The 18,971-nt window shown below is 37.8% G+C and overlaps 1 protein-coding gene across 1 annotated transcript in view; it reads right to left on the reverse strand.

Moving 5' to 3' along the window:
* Nucleotides 1-18,971, reverse strand: part of PCDH15 (protocadherin related 15) — a 689,667-nt gene that overhangs the window by 198,508 nt on the left and 472,188 nt on the right. The window contains exon 19 of the mRNA XM_024744857.1: nt 14,672-14,800. Coding sequence (XP_024600625.1) covers nt 14,672-14,800 — 129 coding nt within the window. The remainder of the gene's footprint in view (nt 1-14,671; nt 14,801-18,971) is intronic.

The following is an 18,971-nucleotide window of genomic DNA, read 5'->3' on the forward strand; positions in this document are numbered from 1 at the left end:
CTGTAAAAGTAAAAATTGATTGCCAAACTTCATCATCAGTGAGGCTGTAAAGTCAGCATAAGTAAGTGTGGAAAGCTATAACGTTTGTGGAGAAGGATAACTGAATCCAACTAAAGTGAATAGGCCATGAATCCTCATCAGTCTATAAAACAGAAGTACAATTTGTATAAAGTTGGATCTCATAAATAAGTAATGTAGCATTAATAGGTACAGCAAGATGAATACAGCAGGGGTTTGTGAAGCAAAAAATGGTGGGTATTTCTTCTTAGGCAAATATTAAATAATTTAAATGGGTATATATTTTAAATGGGTGAGTGAAAAACATATTTCCAAATGTGTGACTGAACAGGCTGGTCACAGTTTTTCTCTTTGTAATCATTTTACACCTGGATATATCCCTCATTATCATTTCCTGTTCTCTCAGGTGGTAAATACGTTGTCCTGTACTAAATATAAATTTCAATTGTTCTTTGCATTAATAGTGCTTTTTCTTTTTAACAACTTTATTGGAGTATAATTCCTTTACAATGGTGTGTTAGTTTCTGCTTTATAACAAAGTGAATCAGCTATACATATACATATATCCCCATATCTCTTCCCTCTTGTGTCTCCCTCCCTCCCCCCCTCCCTATCCCACCCCTGTAGATGGTCACAAAGCACCCAGCTGATCCCCTGTGCTACGTGGCTGCTTCCCACTAGCTATCTATTTTACATTTGGTAGTATATATAAGTCCATGCCACTCTCTCACTTCATCTCAGCTTACCCTACCACCTCCCCGGGTCCTCAAGTCCACTCTCTAGTAGATCTGCATCTTTATTCCCATCATGTCCCTAGGTTCTTCATAACCAATTTTTTTTTCTTTAACATTCTATATATATGTGTTAGCATATATATTTGTTTTTCTCTTTCTTACTTCACTCTGTATGACAGACTCTAGGTCCATCCACCTCACTACAAATAACTCAATTTCATTTCTTTTTATGGCTGAGTAATACTCCATTGCATGTGTGTGTCATATCTTCTTTATCCATTCATCTGTCGATGGACACTTAGGTTGCTTCCATGTCCTGGCAACTGTAAATAGTGCTGCAATGAACATTGTGATACACGTCTTTTTTTGAATTATGGTTTTCTCAGGGTATATGCCCAGTAGTGGGATTGCTGGGTCGTATGGTAGTTCTATTTTTAATTTTTAAGGAACCTCCATACTGTTCTCCATAGTGGTTGTATCAATTTACATTCCTACCAACAGTGCAAGAGGGTTCCTTCTTCTCCCCAACCTCTCCAGCATTTATCATTTGTAGACTTTTTAATGATGGCCATTCTGACTGGTTAGAGGTGATACCTCATTGTACTTTTGATTTGCATTTCTCTAATGATTTATGATGTTGAGCATTCTTTCATGTGTTTGTTGGCAATCTGTATATCTTCTTTGGAGAAATGCCTATTTAGGTCTTCCACCCATTTTTGGATTGGGCTGTTTGTTTTTTTTTATATTGAGCTGCATGAGCTGCTTGTAAATTTTGGAGATTAATCCTTTGTCAGCTGATTAGTTTGCAAATATTTTTACCCTTTCTGAGGGTTGTCTTTCCATCTTGTTTATGGTTTCTTTTGCTGTGCAAAACCTTTTAAGTTTCATCAGGTCCCATTTTTTAATTTTTGTTTTTATTTCCATTTCTCTAGGAGGTGGGTCAAAAAGAAATCACCTGTGAGTTTCTTTTTGTGTATGGTGTTAAGGAGTGTTCTAATTTCATTCTTTTACATGTAGCTATCCAGTTTTCCCAGCACCCCTTATTCAAGAGGCTGTCATTTTGCCATTGTATATTACTGCCTCCTTTATCAAAAATAAGGTGACCACATGTGCGTGGGTTTATCTCTGTGCTTTCTATCCTGTTCCATTGATCTATATTTCTGTTTTTGTGCCAGTACCAGACTGGCTTGATTTCTAAAGCTTTGTAGTATAGTCTGAAGTCAGGGAGCCTGATTCCTCCAGTTCTATTTTTCATTCTCAAGATTGCTTTGGCTATTCGGGGTCTTTTGTGTGTCCATACAAATTATGAAATTTTTTGTTCTAGTTCTGTGAAAAATGCCAGTGGTAGTTTGATAGGAATTTCATTGAACCTGTAGATTGCTTTAGGTAGTATAGTCATTTTCACAATGATGATTCCTCCAATCCAAGAACATGGTATATCTCTCCATCTGTCTGTATGATCTTTAATTTCTTTCATCAGTGTCTTATACTTTTCTGCATGCAGGTCCTTTGTCTCCTTAAGTAGGTTTATTCCTAGGTATTTTATTCTTTTTGTTGCAGTGGTAAATGGGAATGTTTCCTTAATTTCTCTTTCAGACTTTTCATCATTAGGGCATAGGAATGCAAGAGATTTCTGTCCATTAATTGTGTATCCTGCTACTTTACCAAATTCATTGATTAGCTCTAGTAGTTTTCTGGTAGGGTCTTTAGCATTCTCTATGTACAGTATCATGGCATCTGCAAACACTGACAGCTTTACTTCTTCTTTTCCTATTTGGATTCTTTTATTTCTTTTGCTTCTCTGACTGCTGTGGCTAATACTTCCAAAACAATGTTGAATAACAGTGGTGAGAGGGGACAACCTTGTCTTGTTCCTGATCTTAGTGGAAATGGTTTCAGGTTTTCACCACTGAGAACGTTGTTGGCTGTGGGTTTGTCATATAGGACCTTTATTATGTTAAGTTCCCTCTATGCCTACTTTATGGAGGGTTTTTATCATAAATGGGTGTTGAATTTTGTCAGAAGCTTTTTCTGCATCTATTGAGATGATGATATGGTTTTTATTCTTCAATTTGTTAATATGGTGTATCACAATGATTGATTTGTGTATACTGAAGAATCCTTGCATTCCTGGGATGAACCTCACTTGATCATGGTGTATAATCCTTTTAATGTGCTGTTGGATTCTGTTGGCTAGTATTTTGTTGAGGATTTTTCCATCTATGTTCATCAGTGATACTGGCCTGTAGGGTTTTTTTTGTGACATCTTTGTCTGGTTTTGGTATCAGGTTGATGGTGGCCTTGTAGAATGAGTTTGGGAGTGTTACTCCCTCTGCCATATTTTGGAAGAGTTTGAGGAGGATAGGTGTTAGCTCTTCTCTAAATATCTGATAGAAATCACCTGTGAAGCCATCTGGTCCTGGGTTTTTGTTGGAAAGTTTTTAATCTGTTTCGATTTCAGTGCTTGTGATTGGTCTGTTTATATTTTGTTTCTTCCTGGTTCAGTCTAGAAGGTTGTGCTTTTCTAAGAATTTGTTAAACTCCCCTACTATGATTGTGTTACCGTCGATTTCCCCTTTTATGGCTGCTAGCATTTGCCTTATATATTGAGGTGCTCCTATGCTGGGTACATAAATATTTACAATTGTTATCTCTTCTTCTTGGATTGATCACTTGACCATTATGTAGTGTCCTTCCTTGTTTCGTGTAATAGTCTTTATTTTAAAGTCTATTTTGTCTGATATGAGAATTGCTACCCCAGCTTTCTTTTGATTTCCATTTGCATGGAATATCTTTTTCCATCCCCTCACTTTCATTCTGTACGTGTCCCTAGGTCAGAAGTCAGTCTGTTGTAGACAGCATAAATATGGGTCTTGTTTTTGTATCCATTTAGCCAGTCTATTTCTTTTGGTTGGAGCATTTAATCCTTTTACGTTTAAGTTAATTATCGATATGTATGTTCCTATTACCATTTTCTTAATTGCTTTGGGTTTGTTACTGTTAGGTCTTTTCCTTCTCTTGTGTTTCCTGCCTAGAGAAGTTCCTTTAGTACTTGTTGTAAAGCTGGCTTGGTGATGCTGAATTCTCTTCATTCTTGCTCGTCTGTAAAGATTTTAATTTCTCCGTCGAATCAGAATGAAATCCTTGAGGGGTAGAGTAATCTTGGTGGTAGGTTTTCCCCTTTCATCACTTTAAATATGTCCTGCGACTCCCTTCTGCCTTGTAGATCTTCTGCTGAAAGATCAGCTGTTAACCTTACGGTGATTCCCTTGTATGTTATTTGTTGTTTTTCCCTTGCTGCTTGTAATATTTTTTCTTTGTATTTAATTTTTTATAGTTTGACTTATATGTGTCTTGGCGTGTTTCTCCTTGGATTTATCCTGTATGGGACTCTCTGCGTTTCCTGGACTTGATTAACTATTTCCTTTACCATATTAGGGAAATTTTCAACTATAATCTCTTCAAATTTTTCTCAGTCCCTTTCTTTTTTTCCTCTTCTTCTGGGACCCCTATAATTCCAATGTTGGTGTGTTTCATGTTGTCCCAGAGGTCTCTGAGACTGTCCTCAATTCTTTTCATTGTTTTTTCTTTATTCTGCTCTGCAGTAGTTATTTCCACTATTTTATCTTCCAGGTCACTTATCTGTACTTCTGCCTCAGTTATTCTGCTATTGATTCCTTCTAGAGAATTTATAATTTCATTTATTGTGTTGTTCATTATTGTCTGTTTGCTCTTTTGTTCTTCTAGGTCCTCGTTAAACATTTCTTGTATTTTCTCCATTCTATTTCCAAGATTTTGGATCACATTTACTATCATTACTCTGAATTCTTCTTCAGGTAGACTGCCTATTTCCTCTTCATTTGTTAGGTCTGGTGGGTTTTTACCTTGCTCCTTCATCTGCTGTATGTTTCTCTGTCTTCTCATTTTTCTTAACTTACTGTGTTTGGGGTCTCCTTTTCGCAGGCTGCAGGTTCATAGTTTCTGTTGTTTTTGGTGTCTGCCCCCAGTGGCTAAGTTTGTTTCAGTGCATTGTGTAGGCTTCCTTGTGGAGGGGACTAGTGCCTGTGTTCTAGGCTGGATCTTGTCTTTCTTGTGTTCATGTTCTCATCTGGTGGTGTGTTTTGGGGTGTCTGTGACCTTATTATGATTGTAGGCAGCCTCTCTGCTAATGGGTGGTGTTGTGTCCCTGTCTTGATAGTTGTTTGGCATAGGGTGTCCAGCACTGTAGCTTGCTGGTTGTTGAGTGGAGCTGGGTCTTGGCGTTTAGATGGAGATCTCTGGGAGATTTTTGCCGTCTAATATTACATGGAGCTGGGAGGTCTCTGGTGGACCAACGTCCTGAACTCGGCTCTCCCACCTCACAGGCAGAGGCCTGACACCCAGCCGGAGCACCAAGACCCTGTCATCCACATAGCTCAGAATAAAAGGGAGAAAAAAAGAAAGAAAGAAAGAAAAATAAATTAATTAAATAAAGTTTTTAAAATAAAAAATAATTATTAAAAATGAACAAATTAAAAAAAAGAAATATAGGGCTTCCCTGGTGGCACAGTGGTTGAGAGTCCACCTGCCGATGCAGGGAACACGGGTTCGTGCCCCCGTCTGGGAAGATCCCACATGCCGTGGAGCGGCTGCGCCCGTAAGTCACGGCCACTGAGCCTGTGCGTCCGGAGCCTGTGCTCCGCAACGGGAGAGGCCACAATAGTGAGAGGCCCGAGTACCACAAAAAAAAAAAAGAAAAGAAATACAGAAAGAAGAGAGCAACCAAACCAAAAAACAAATCCACCAATGATAACAAGCACTAAAAAGTATACTAAAAAAAAAAAAAAAAAAAACAACCCGACAGAAGCCTAGGACAAATGGTAAAAGCAAAGCTATACAGACAGAATCACACACACAAGCATACACATACACACTCACGAAAGGCAAAGAGGAAAAAAATATATATATATATTGTTGCTCCTAAAGTCCACCACCTCAATTTGGAATGATTCGTTGTCTATCAGGTATTCCACAGATGCAGGGAACATCAAGTTGATTGTGGAGATTGTATCTGCTGTTCCTGATGCTGCTGGGAGAGATTTCCCTTTCTCTTCTTAGTTCGCACAGCTCCCGGAGTTCAGCTTTGGATTTGGCCCTGCCTCTGCATGTAGGTCGCCATAGGGCATCTGTTCTTCGCTCAGACAGGACAGGGTTAAAAGAGCAGCTGATTTGGCGGCTCTGGCTCACTCAGGCCGTGGGGAAGGAGGGGTATGGATGAGGGGCGTGCCTGCGGCGGCAGAGGTCAGTGTGACATTGCACCAGCCTGAGGCGCGCCTTGCGTTCTCCCGGGGAAGTTGTCCCTGGATCACGGGTCCCTGGCAGTGGCGCGCTGCACAGGCTCCCCGGAGGGGAGGCATGGATAGTGACCTGTGCTTGCACACAGTTTTCTTGGTGGCAGCAGCAGCAGCCTTAGCATCTCATGCCCGTTTCTGGGGTCTGCGCTGTTAGCCGCGACTCGCGCCCATCTCTGGGGCTCCTTTAAGCAGCGCTCTTAATCCCCTCTCCTCGCGCACGACAAAACGAACAGGCAAGAAAAAGTCTCTTGCTTCTTAGGGAGTTTCAGACATTTTCCCAGACTCCCTCCCTGCTGTTGTGCACTAGCCCCCTTCAGGCTGTGTTCACGCAGCCCAACCCCAGTCCTCTCCCTGGGATCTGACCTCCGAAGCCTGAGCCTCAGCTCCCAGCACCAACCCGACCCAGAGGGGAGCAGACAAGCCTCTCAGGGTGCCTGCCACCCACCATCTCTGCCTGCCAAGGGGCTTCCTAGAGTGTGGAAACCTTCCCTCCTTCATAGCTCCCTCCCACTGGTTTAGGTCCCGTCTCTATTCTTTTGTCTCTCTTCTTTTTTTCTTTTGCCCTACCTAGTTACATGGGGAGTTTCTTGCCTTTTGGGAAGTCTGAGGTCTTCTGCCAGCGTTCAGTAGGTGTTCTGTAGGAGCTGTTCCACATGTAGATGTATTTCTAATGTATCTGTGGGGAGGAAGGTGATCTCCACGTCTTACTCTTCCGCCATCTTGAAGGTCTCCAATACTGCTTTTTAAATCAACCCTATATATACTATTCTACATGTTGCAATTCTAAAAGTAGAGAGATTTCCAGTATTAACAGTTTTTCTCCATTTATCAAGACTACTTATTTACTTGCACGTATGTGTGTGAGGTAAGCCAAATAGGTATTTTAGTTGTTGACATATATTTCTCTTTCTACAACGTTCATGAATCTTCAGTGGAAAAATGTACTTTCAGACCATTTTAATCCATTAGGTCTAGTTTAATTTAGCATCTTATAAGACCCAAATATTGGGCTGGGTAGTGAGGTTTCTAGGATCAATATGACACAGTCTCTGATTTCAAGAAATTTGAGTAAATGGAAACTTTCAATAGACTTTGGTAAGCACTGCCAAAAAGTTGTGCACAGTGTGAGATGGGCCATTTAGGACATAGGAAAGTTCAGAAAAAGCTTTTCTGGAAAAGATTATGTTTGACTAAAATTTTCAAGGATGGAAATGAAGAAATGAGGGCAGAGGGCATGAGCAGAGGCAAACAGACATGGGAGAGTTCTGAGAACACGCATTAGTAATCTCAAGCAGGTTAGTGTTCCTGGAGGTGAAGTTGTAAAAGCAGTAATGGGAAGTGTGCCTTGTTTGCTGCATTGAGGGTTACTTTCTACTATTGAACTATGTTTTTTAGAGACATCCCCAGCAGTTACATTAAGGATAAGTATGAGGTTTGTTAAGATTAATGATAGGATAATGTATTAGGAGGTTGTAACAATAGGTCAGGAGACATAAAATGAGAGCCTGACTGTTGTTGTTTTGGAGAGAGGAGAAAATCTGAAAACTATTTGAAGCATGTAAAATTATCAAGATTGGTGACTGACTGGATACGGACAGTGAGGGACAAAGAGAAGACTGAGATGCCTCTCCGGTTTGGCTTGGGAATAATAAACTGAGAGGCAGAATTCAGGAGAAGAAGCCCTTTCTGAGGAAGATGAAAATAAGGGTTCAATCTTAAACATGCTGAATTTGAGTTGCCTCTAGGACATTCAGGCGGGTTTGCTTTTTACAGATAAATGTCTACTTGAGGCTGTAGGCTGAAGGAGCAGAAGCAGTTACAGATATAGCTGTGGAAGACATCAGCATCCAAGTGTAATTAAAACAGTGGTTTTTAATGTCAGTGGAATTTCTCCCCAAAAATGTGTAGAATTAAAACAAATGAGAGGACAGTTCCAATATCCAGAGTTTGTTTTGGAGGTGATGAATATGGTTATTACCTTGATTGTGGTGATGGTAACACAAGTGTACATGTATATTTCCCAACTGGAAGTCACCAAATCGCATACATTAATTATCTGTCCCTTTTTGTATACCAGTTTTACCTCAATAGAACTAGAAGGAAAAGGACTAATACAATATTTTTTAAAGAAGGTTTATGAAGAAACAGATAAAGGGAAGACAAAAAGAATCAGACATGCTTAAACATGAAAACCAGGAGCAAACAGGTAGTAGAGTCCCATAAAGGAGAGTGTGAGATCCATCTCAAATGCAGCAGTGAAGTTATTGAGATAAAGATGACATTTAATAATAAAGAGGTCATGAGTTACTATGGGGTTGAGGATGGATATCATTCATTATGCATCTGGGATTATACAACTGTGAATATTTATACACACACACACGTATGCACACGTACATGTATCTATTATAATAGCTGATAGTAAGACTAAAAACTGGCGAAAGGATATATCCCAAGTAAATATTAAAAATATATGCATAAAATTTTCTAGTCTATTTATGAACCACTAATTCAATACCTGAAAGATCACCAAGCTTCAAAAATACTCACACTAGATAAATCTCCATTATAAATACTTTTAGGTAGCAGCATTAAAATGGACATCATTAAGTTTTCAAATTGTGTGGGTTTCTTTACTTGACTGAGCACAGTTTTTGCATTATATAGTTTGATTTGACAAGAGAACCCATAAAAATCCACACTTGTGGCCCACTTAAAAAAGTAGTATTATAGTTTTAGGCACTGTTGAACATCATGCTGAGCTAGAAAAGCTAAATAAAACACCGTAAACCTCCCCACCTTCATTTTTAGAACCCCACACAGGGAGACGACAACTATGTTAATCAGAGACAGACCACTGAGGTTCAGATTTATTTTATTTAATATTAAATTGTATAGTTGAAGGAGATATCAATTTCTTTTTAAAATGGCACCATCACTACCCTTCTAAACACTGCAGTTTACTAATGATTTTAAAACTGCTTTAAGGGTTTAAAACTGAATCACTACCACTTCATCTCAGCTGAGATTTAGCATGCAGATCTCACAATGGGAATACATTTCTGTTTCAGGTTAAATAAATTCAGTCTGTCTTATTTTAGAACTAGAAGAACATTTTGTTGACTCAGAGCTCTATTTTTGTTACTTAGAGCTAAAAGAAGTCAGTTCAGCATAAGAAATTCTACAAGGTATTAACTGGAAGTTTGCTGGGAAGAGGTTCATTCTGTATCGTATATCATGCTGAGAACCTTTTTTAACCTTAACAGGCAGTGTTGTTTCCAAATATGCCTTCTCTGATGAACCTGTGCACGCATGCATGCCCAGGGCTACTCTGAAAACTGAGATGAAGAACTGAAAAAGAATTCTGGCCCCTAAGAAACTCCTCAAAGAGATGCCATCGTGAAGGCTAGACACCTTTGATATGAGCTCCAAGGTTTATCTCTGCTGCTCTCCCTTCAGTATCCACTGACCTGAAACATGCACACAGAGTGATGCGCTGAAGCACCTACAGCAGCAAGTGTGCCTAAGTAAAAACACCCTCTCATTCTCCTTGATAAGCTAGACTCTGTTAGAAAAGTACAAAGAAGTTCTCTTGTGACCCTGTATCTAAGACTGTGTTTATTAAAAGATCTTCCTTTATCTTCCCCTCACTCTCCAACCCAGACTCAAGATTGAATCTATGAGACATTAGTTGAGAAAATAAATGAAAATGACACACACCATATTGAAAAAATCACATGATGATTTTTTATCTCCTGTGAAATACTGTGAAGGGTACTGAACAAAACATTACACTGACAAGTCAAGTCTTTTTATTAGTGGCTATTTCATTAGGCCTTCCTGGCCTTCCCCATCTAAACTCAACATGTATTAACCAATTTTCTAGAACTTCTCTAAGCAAATCTTCCATAATTGACAGACAATTGACTTTTTCTCAAATTGCCTTTTCGGCTCAATTATGTCTTGCATCACATCCACCTGGTATATCTATTTCCTTTTTTTTTTTTTAACCTAGAATCTTACTAATTTGTTAAGTTACTAAAGATGATACATTTTTCCCATGAATCCTGACAGAGCCACCTTAGTGCTTTGTGGTGTTTTTCATTCCTTTTAGTAAATAATCAGTATGACACATTTGACATAGAGACACAATCTATTCTTACTGTGTTTGCTAGATTTTATTCTATATACATCTTTCCCCCAACTATACTGCTACTGCTTGTGTTTTGAGACTATGGAAAAGATTCTCAAATTTAAATGTGGTATACTATATCTGTGTATAGTAACTTCTACATTAAAAAACAAGTTTAGCCAGACTATTACTCAACCATAAAAAAGAATGAAATAATGCCATTTGCAGCAATATGGATGGACCTAGAGATGATCACACTAAGTGAAGTAAGGCAGAGAACGACAAATATATATCGCTTATATGTGGAATCTAAAAAAAAAAAAGAAAAGATACAAGTGAACTTTTTACAAAACAGAAACAGACCCACAGACATAGAAAACAAGCTATAGCTACCAAAGGGGAAAGGGGGGCGGATAAATTAGGGGTTCGGGATTAACATAAACACACTATTATATCTAAACTAGATAACCAACAAGGACCTACTGTATAGCACAGGGAACTATACCCAATATTTTGTAATAACCTATAAGGGAAAATGTTATTGAACCCTGACCTCTGGCCACCTCCTAGGGGTAGACAACTGAACTAAGCTGTACCAATTTTTGAATTTGAATGGAGAGACTGAAGCTAGTTGAAGCTGCTACCTTAATGGCAGTGTCCATGCAGTCCAGTTGCTGAGGCCTCCACAGACTATGGCCCATGGAGACCGCTGCCACCATTATGTCACGAAAGCCGGGATGGGGGAGAGGTTTGCAGCTGCGTAAAGGCCTGGGCCTGGCCAGTGGGCGGCCCTGGCGAGGGCTCTGGAGTTCTGCAGGACACAGCCCTCAGCCTGTCCCTGGGCCCCCAGCTCATCCAGTGGCCTAAGGCTGCAGGGCCTGGAGGGCCCTGGGGAGAAGGCCTCCATCTGCCTCTCGCCGCATTCTGCCCAGAAGACCACAACGAGGCTGACTGAGCGGGGCCTCTAACCACGCTAAGGGTCACGTGTTAATGGTCATATATAATACTAATGGCTGTGTGCCCACTCTGCCCGTATTACAAAAATAATCTGAAAATATATATATGCATAACCATATCACTTTACTGTATACCTGAAACTAACGCAACATTGTAAATCAACTATACTTCAAATTTTTTTAAGTTCATTTTTAATATGCTAATAAAACTTTTGGCTCTGTATAATCCAGAAATATTGTTTCAGAATATTACCTAGTAAGTAAAGTTTGATACTACAACACTACCTTAATAAATAAAAAGGAAATACACGGTTCCTTCAGCATTTGAATTCAAACATTGGTTTACTTGTACTAAAACGTCATTAGAACAAAAACGCGAAGTTGGTAACTCAAATTGAATACAATAACTAACCATACATATTTTGGTTTTAAGTGTGTCTTAATAGCTTTTGGTGACAGTTAAAATTAAATTTTATAAGTAGAGCATGAGTCATTTAGTGAAATTAATGTATTATATAGTTATCATTAGGTAGCAATAGGAGACCATTGTGATGCATCAAAGTTCCATTCTATGAACTGGAACTGTGCTGAATCAGTGGGATGCAACTGCTTCGGATGTTTTCCTTCTCCTTTGTACTTTCAAACTCATTTTGGTTTTTATGAAAACACGTTATTGCCTAAAGACCAGGACAATCATTCCTTTATCAAATTGTGAGTGCTAAAATCTATATTTCAATTTTTAATGCTGAGAAATTATAGAGAATGTTTCTCATCAAATTTAAGAACCAGGAGACAATAAATAAAAGTTAATGCTGTAATTCTTTCAAAGACAAAGAATCACTAGGAAAAGTGGCAAAGATAGGTTAAGAGAAAGGAAAAATAAAACTAAAACTCAATCAGCATGCCAATGTCTATGTATGTGTTATGACCTGCATATTCCCTATGGGTTTTATGTCTCCAATGCTAAGTAAATTAAAAGAAATGGGAAAGATAATTTTCCTAAATTTCCAATACCTCTTTATTTTATCTGAATACTTGATAGATATAATTAAAATAATTTTCAGTTGTCATCCAAGTGGCATCCTAGAGTGACAACTGTAATATAATTTAACTATCATTATGATTAAACTATTACATTAGTTCAAGTTTTTTTTTTTTTTTCGAAGACAAGTTTTATTTGGGAAGAGTTTCTAATTGTTAAAGCTGCAAGCAAGTTACCTTCACAAGTATAGTTCTACAGACCTAGTAGTTTCAGAGATCCCAGTGTTCAAAGGTACACCTCAAAATTAATAACAAAAACACACCCACGGCGAAAGGGGAGAGCTGTTAGACTGGTTTGGAATGTACAGCCATGGATTTCAGCTGGGTTATTATACCTGCCTTCTAATTGAGCTTTCTGGATTTATAATCTTCCATTACAATCTACTTAGCAGCAATCTTTATAAAATAAAAATCTAATGATACCAGCACCTCAGACCCTCTAGAGGTCCCCCCAGCACCTTCTACAACATGGCAAAGAGAAACATTTATGATGTTAATTAATGTAATTATGACATGTCACATGCTGTCATTTGTCTATGCTTTTATCCATGCAATCAACTTTCCTTAGACAGTTTCTAACCCCTTTCAACTTCCTTCTCACCAGTATTCATCCTTCATGAATCAGCTTCAACATTGCCCCCTTTCTCTGTTTTCAGAACATGCCCCTCATACAGATTTAATCACCTTCTTTGCTTGGTGTAACAGAAACTGTCAGTGCCCCATGCATGTCCCTCAGAGCATGTAGAGTTTCTGGCCAACTTCCATCTGCTAGTAACTGCAGTCTCACTGAAAGCCCTTATATCAGAATTGCAGAGAGCTGGATGCTTGCTTGGAGGTAGGAAGTGCTGAAAATGTGCCCTCATCCACAGCATCGCTGACCAAGAACTCTCAGGTGTTAGTGTGTGAATTTACCAGTTCCATCACTTTTCAGGATCATTAATTCTGGGGAATGTATTTTGTGTCACTTCCCAGAATTTGCCCTTCAGATTAAGCTCCATTTCTCTTAAGGACAGCTGGTTAACTGCAATCCCTTTATTGTCTGGCTTCTCTTCTCTGCATCACTTCCTCACTTCCCTATTAGTATTACTTTAACTTCCCAGAAAAACTATTTATACCTGACTCTTTTGTCATCAGGCTTTTTCTTGTAGAATCTACAGTAAAACTTTTGATACCAGAGGTACTGTGTGGGGTTCTGGAGTTGAATGTCTTGCTGGCCACATGGCATCAAGACCACTTGGCATGTTGTAACAGAATAATTACAAGACTCTCTCTTGTGGTGAATTGGGATGCTAAAAAGGTATAAGGGGATGTATATCTTATCAATTTCTCCAGGATTTGAGAAAGATTGTGACAATGATAATGACAATGACTACAGAGTTAACAGTTGTTGCAAGTATTGTCAGTGCTCTCAGGAAAAAAACTGATGAGCTCAAGCTCAAGTCAGAGGGGTCTCGCTGACAGCATTTAAAGAAACCCTCGTCTTTTAAAGCCAGAGAGAGGACTGAACTGAAAAACAGATCCTTTGTTTGATTGTAATAGTAGTTGAATTGTAGAGAAGATTTACTGCAAAGCACCGGCAAACCTCTTATTTAAAACTCCAGGCCTTAACAGGAAAGATGTAGGACCCTGAAACCTGGACTTGAGGTACCAGGTTGACTCACTCTTGCTGGAGGATTCTTTCCTTGCCTGGAGACCACATAGATGCATCATCTGAGGTCAACAATTCAAGATATATGTACATTCCTCAAAATTTTCCCTCATCTTATGGTTTCTAGACCACTATGTTCAAGACCAGGCATGGCCTAATTGAAAAAAGTATTGTCTCTGATTTAAGAAAAATGGGATTATTCATGAAAAGAGTAACAGAAACTGGCTAATATTTCCAGTTAGGAATTAAGAGAGCATGCCTAGAAATGAATGTTGAGTATGTTGGACAGGGATGCAACTGAAATATAAGGTACACAGGAGATGCTAAAGATATGTTTACACAAGCAAATGACATTACACCTAAGCATTTGTGTTTTGAGGTATGCGTTTCCAAATTTATGCTTAATGGTATAGATAATTACATACTTCTCTAAAAATACTTTATTGTAATTCCAGAAAGTAAAAATATATATTAAATAAGAAAATAATGCTCTCAAATGAATCAATGTTTAAATTATACAATGGTCATAAAATATAAATCAACGAGCTTAACAACTTAAATCCATATGGACACAATATGATTTATAAAAAAAAAAATCTTGAAGGTTATCCAGCACAGTGATCAAGAATGAATGCACTTTATTACCATCTTGTCTTATACCCAAGTGATCTTGCTTATTGCTTTCAGATAATTCTGATGCTCTATCATTTAATACATGGCATTAGCTGAATCTCTTTTCAAATTAAAAGGTAAGAAAATTACTCACTTTAAAAAAATACATTTAAGATACAAATAAATACTCCACTTACCCATACTCGACCCACAAACGCATTGGCTTCTTCTTCCACCACTGACAGATTTCTGAGCAGATAGGGATCAAACACTGGATCATTGTCATTGACATCTGTCACCACCACATTTACGGTGGCAGTTGAGGTCTTAAAGAAAAAAAAAAATAGAGGGGGGATTAGATGTGAGAGGAGTTATTTTTATTTCGATGTCAGTTAATTAGTCATACTGGCATTTGTCTATCTGAAAGTCATCTCATTACTATTCCTATTCCTTAGCTTTCCAAAAAAGACAAGAAAAAAAAAAGAGGAATCTCGCAATTTTCAAACACCTCAAAAAACAGATGGAAAAAACAAATGATATTAAAGGGCAAACATCTTCTTGAAAATGTCAAATATTTCCTGGAGGCTTACTTTTAGAAAGTGTTTTACCTTTACCTTGTTCACATTTTGTGGGTGGTAGGTTTTTGTTTATAGACACTTGTACCCCTTTTTCTCTGAAATGTAACATTTCTGCAGTTTTTACCACTTATATGTTGTACTGTTTAAAAATATAACTAGTACACTATAAACTAGCGTGGTATGTCAAATGGGTATTTTCAGGTAAGCAAATACTACCAGAAAATAATATATTAGTAATTTTCTAGGTTCACATCTAAACAGAATTTGAGGACCATACACCACTAATCATAAAACACACACACACACACACACACACACACACACACACAACCTTTTGGTTATAAAGCTTAAGGAAATGGTAAGTGGGTAATCCTACCAGTAGTATGTGCTACCTGGTTAAAAGGTAAAATCCCTAGCCTGCTGCAACTTGAGAACATAATGTAGGTCAATGACTTTTGCACAATCAAGGAACGTCTTCATACATGACTCAAGCTGGAAAATGCTCTGTCTAATCAAAGCCTGAGTACAGCACATGCCCTCCACCCAGCTGTCACAGTGAGGGGCAGATCACAGAAGGCTGAGAGAAAATTAGAGAACAAAAGTATTCTTGGCTGGAAAATGAAAAATCCATTATGCTATGATATTAAATACCTAATAACATGCAAATAAAAAGTAGGAGGAAAAGCAAGATGGTACTGTCATGAGAGAATTACTTAACTTTCTTTTTAAAAAAGACAAACAGGATTTGTCCTAATCTGTAAGTGACGTGGGGTGAGAGGCTAAAAAGCTGAGCATAAAGAAGTGACTTAGAGGAAGTGAACCTGAAGAAATTTTGCAGCAGTCATGGGCCCGAGGGGTCAAAAACTGGAGTTCCTAGCTACTAAGGAGGAGAAGTCCTGGTAAACACCCCATCCTTTCTGTTGCAAAATCAAGGAACATCTTCATACGTGACACAAGCTGGAAACTGCTCTGTCTAATCAAAGACTGAATATAGCACATGCTTTCTTGGGATCACTGAAGTTCTATACTCTATGAGTAATGCTGCATAAGGTCTAGACCAGGCCTTACTCAGATTAAAACTGAATAGTCAAGGGCTTCCCTGGTAGCGCAGCGGTTGAGAGTCCGACTGCCGATGCAGGGGACATGGGTTCATCCCCTGGTCCGGGAACACCCCACATGCTGCAGAGCGGCTAGGCCCGTGAGCCATGGCCGCTGAGCCTGCATGTCCAGAGCCTGTGCTCCGCAGCGGGAGAGGCCACAACAGTGAGAGGCCCGCGTACCGCAAAAGAAAAAAGAAAAAAAAAAAAACTCAGTAGTCAAATTTTGGTTGGATTAAGGTGATCTGTCCTTATTTTAACAGACATATATTAAATCTTCTTTTGAGCAATATAATTTTATACCAAGCCTTTATAATTTTTCATATATAATGTCCAGTGGTCATTAAAAATATTACCAGGCATAGCAGAGAATTCTTGGGTATTGATAATGGCTTATTTCTTTATTTGTGTACTAGCTACATTGATGGGCTTATTTTGTGAAAATTTATACAGCTATTCAGTATGATTTGTATATATTTCTGTATTTAAAACTCCCAATAAAATTTTATTTAAAGAAATGTCAAAGACAAGCAGAACAGTGTTGTTTAGTCAAAGCCGGGAAACAACCTAAATGCCCACCAATAGTAGATGTTTATATAACAGATTGTGTTTTTTGCACACAACGGAATAACATGTGATACTAAGAATGTACAGACTACATTCACCTCAATGAATTACATGAATGTAAGGCTGAGTGTACGAAGTCAGACACAACACAGTACACACTACATAATTCCAAATATATAAATTTCAAAGATTGGCAGAAATACTCCATTGTGATAGAAGTCAGGATAGGGATGACTTTTGTGAAGAAGGTAGAGTAGAAACTGGCATGATTGTAAGGCTGGGCTTCTGGAGTGCTAATTAATTTCTGTTTCTTGTTCTGAATAGTGATCATACAAGTATTTTCACTATGTGAAAATTCATTAAGCTGCACAGTTATGGTTTGTGCACTCTTCTGTGTGCATCTCTCCATGAAATCATTTAAAGAATGCACACACATCAACATACGCTTGTGTGTAGATATATATGGATATGTATCAATGTAAATGTCATCTGATTAGATGAAATACAAGTCATGTTATTTTCTCCTTTTAACTTTTATATATTTTCCAAATTTTCTCTAAGAGAGCTACATTGCTTTAATAACAAAAATCAGTTTAACACATGTTATTTCTTTAAAAGTTGTGTTAGAGTTAAAGCTAGTAAAAAGATTTAAAGCTAGTAAAAAGATGTGCCTTTATAGTAGCAGTAGTTCCCAATTTGCCTGAGGGTGAAGGAGACATTAAAATGGACAGCTGGGAGCCAAAATCTAAGAGTAGCCATGCTAGAGTTTGCTGACCTTCCTTCTAACTGCTTGCATAAAGTGCCAGCCTATCTGTATTTCCCTTACTGGTGTCCATCCTATTCTTTAAAATTTCCATTCTTGACACTATGGAGTGGGATGATTTCAGCCTATACTGGGTCCTCAAAGGCTGTGGTCTGTAACTGGGTGGTATAGATGAGAACTGGATCACTAGGTGAACTAAGAAGTAAAAAACAAATCCACCATTCCTGTGCTAATAGGGGCTGAAATTTATAGACCATATAGATGTATTTATCCATATCTTAGAGATAGTATATGAAATAAAGAATATCCATTTCTCTGGCAGAAATGTAAAGTAATAAACACACAGAGAATAACTTCCAGCTTATATATTTCTTGTAAAGTGGTCTAAAGATCACTTGCATCAGAATCACTTGGAAAATCATTAAAAATGCAGATTCTGAGCTACACATTAGAACTATTGACTCTATTCTTCAATATTCAAATTGTATCTTTGCAATTTGTTTCACATAAATTGCTGGTAATCCTTTTATTTAAGAAAAGTCCATCCACCTGTGTTCTTATTAAATACCTTTCTTAAAACCTGTGATTATTAAGGCTAAACGGTTAATTTTACTATAATTCTACAAAGGACATAAGTTTAAATATTCAGATAAGAAAAGTGCTATCAAAATATGAGACTATTATTATTTTGTAATTACTTTCTTCTTCAACACCCCACTGTATGTGCACATGTATAAGTCGATCCCTAAAATTATATAAATGATGAAACTAACTGAAGAAGCTTTTGTTTGAAATCTAAATGTTTCTTTCCCTAGTGACATTCTTAGTACAAACTTTTGAAAATGAAACAAATTTGCTTAAAAGGATCATAATTTTAAAGCTGAATGAGACCTTATTCATTCTTAAAGAAAGAAAAATTGAGGGAACTAGAAATGCTAAGTGACCTGGCCAAGGAGAATTGAAATTAACAAGTAAATAACTGAAAAAGAAAAGAAAAAAAAAAAAGCTCTAGAAAGAACTAAGCCACTAATGTTAGCCCAGAACTTATTTTCAGTTTTTTATGTGGCCAAAGCCATAATTAGTAAACTGAAACTATGCCAGATAGCTTAATATGCTATTTCTTCCCCATCTTTACTGTTGCCTAAGAAATCTTACTTTTAAGGCCAGAGGTAAAAGGTGCTAGCTAATATTACTTCCATTAATTTCTGATTCATCATGTGACCTATCTCAAATGGTTGACCTAAAACCTTATTAATTTTACTTCACTCTAATTATACCCCTTACTCCATGCTTAATAATTCCCTCTTTTCCTTAGAATTTTACCCCTCAGTTATTTCCTAGCCAAATTACACATTAAACTTTCATCATAAGTCAAGTTCTCAATTATTTTCTTCTTGAGATTCTCACTGACTTCTTTACATATATCTTATACAGGCACACTATATTAATTAAGGGGATTGCATATGTAAAAAGTAATCTTAGATTTTATTTT

Source organism: Neophocaena asiaeorientalis, unplaced genomic scaffold (genome assembly GCF_003031525.2).
Source record: "Neophocaena asiaeorientalis asiaeorientalis breed wild unplaced genomic scaffold, Neophocaena_asiaeorientalis_V1.1 scaffold131, whole genome shotgun sequence".
Taxonomy (NCBI): domain Eukaryota; kingdom Metazoa; phylum Chordata; class Mammalia; order Artiodactyla; family Phocoenidae; genus Neophocaena; species Neophocaena asiaeorientalis.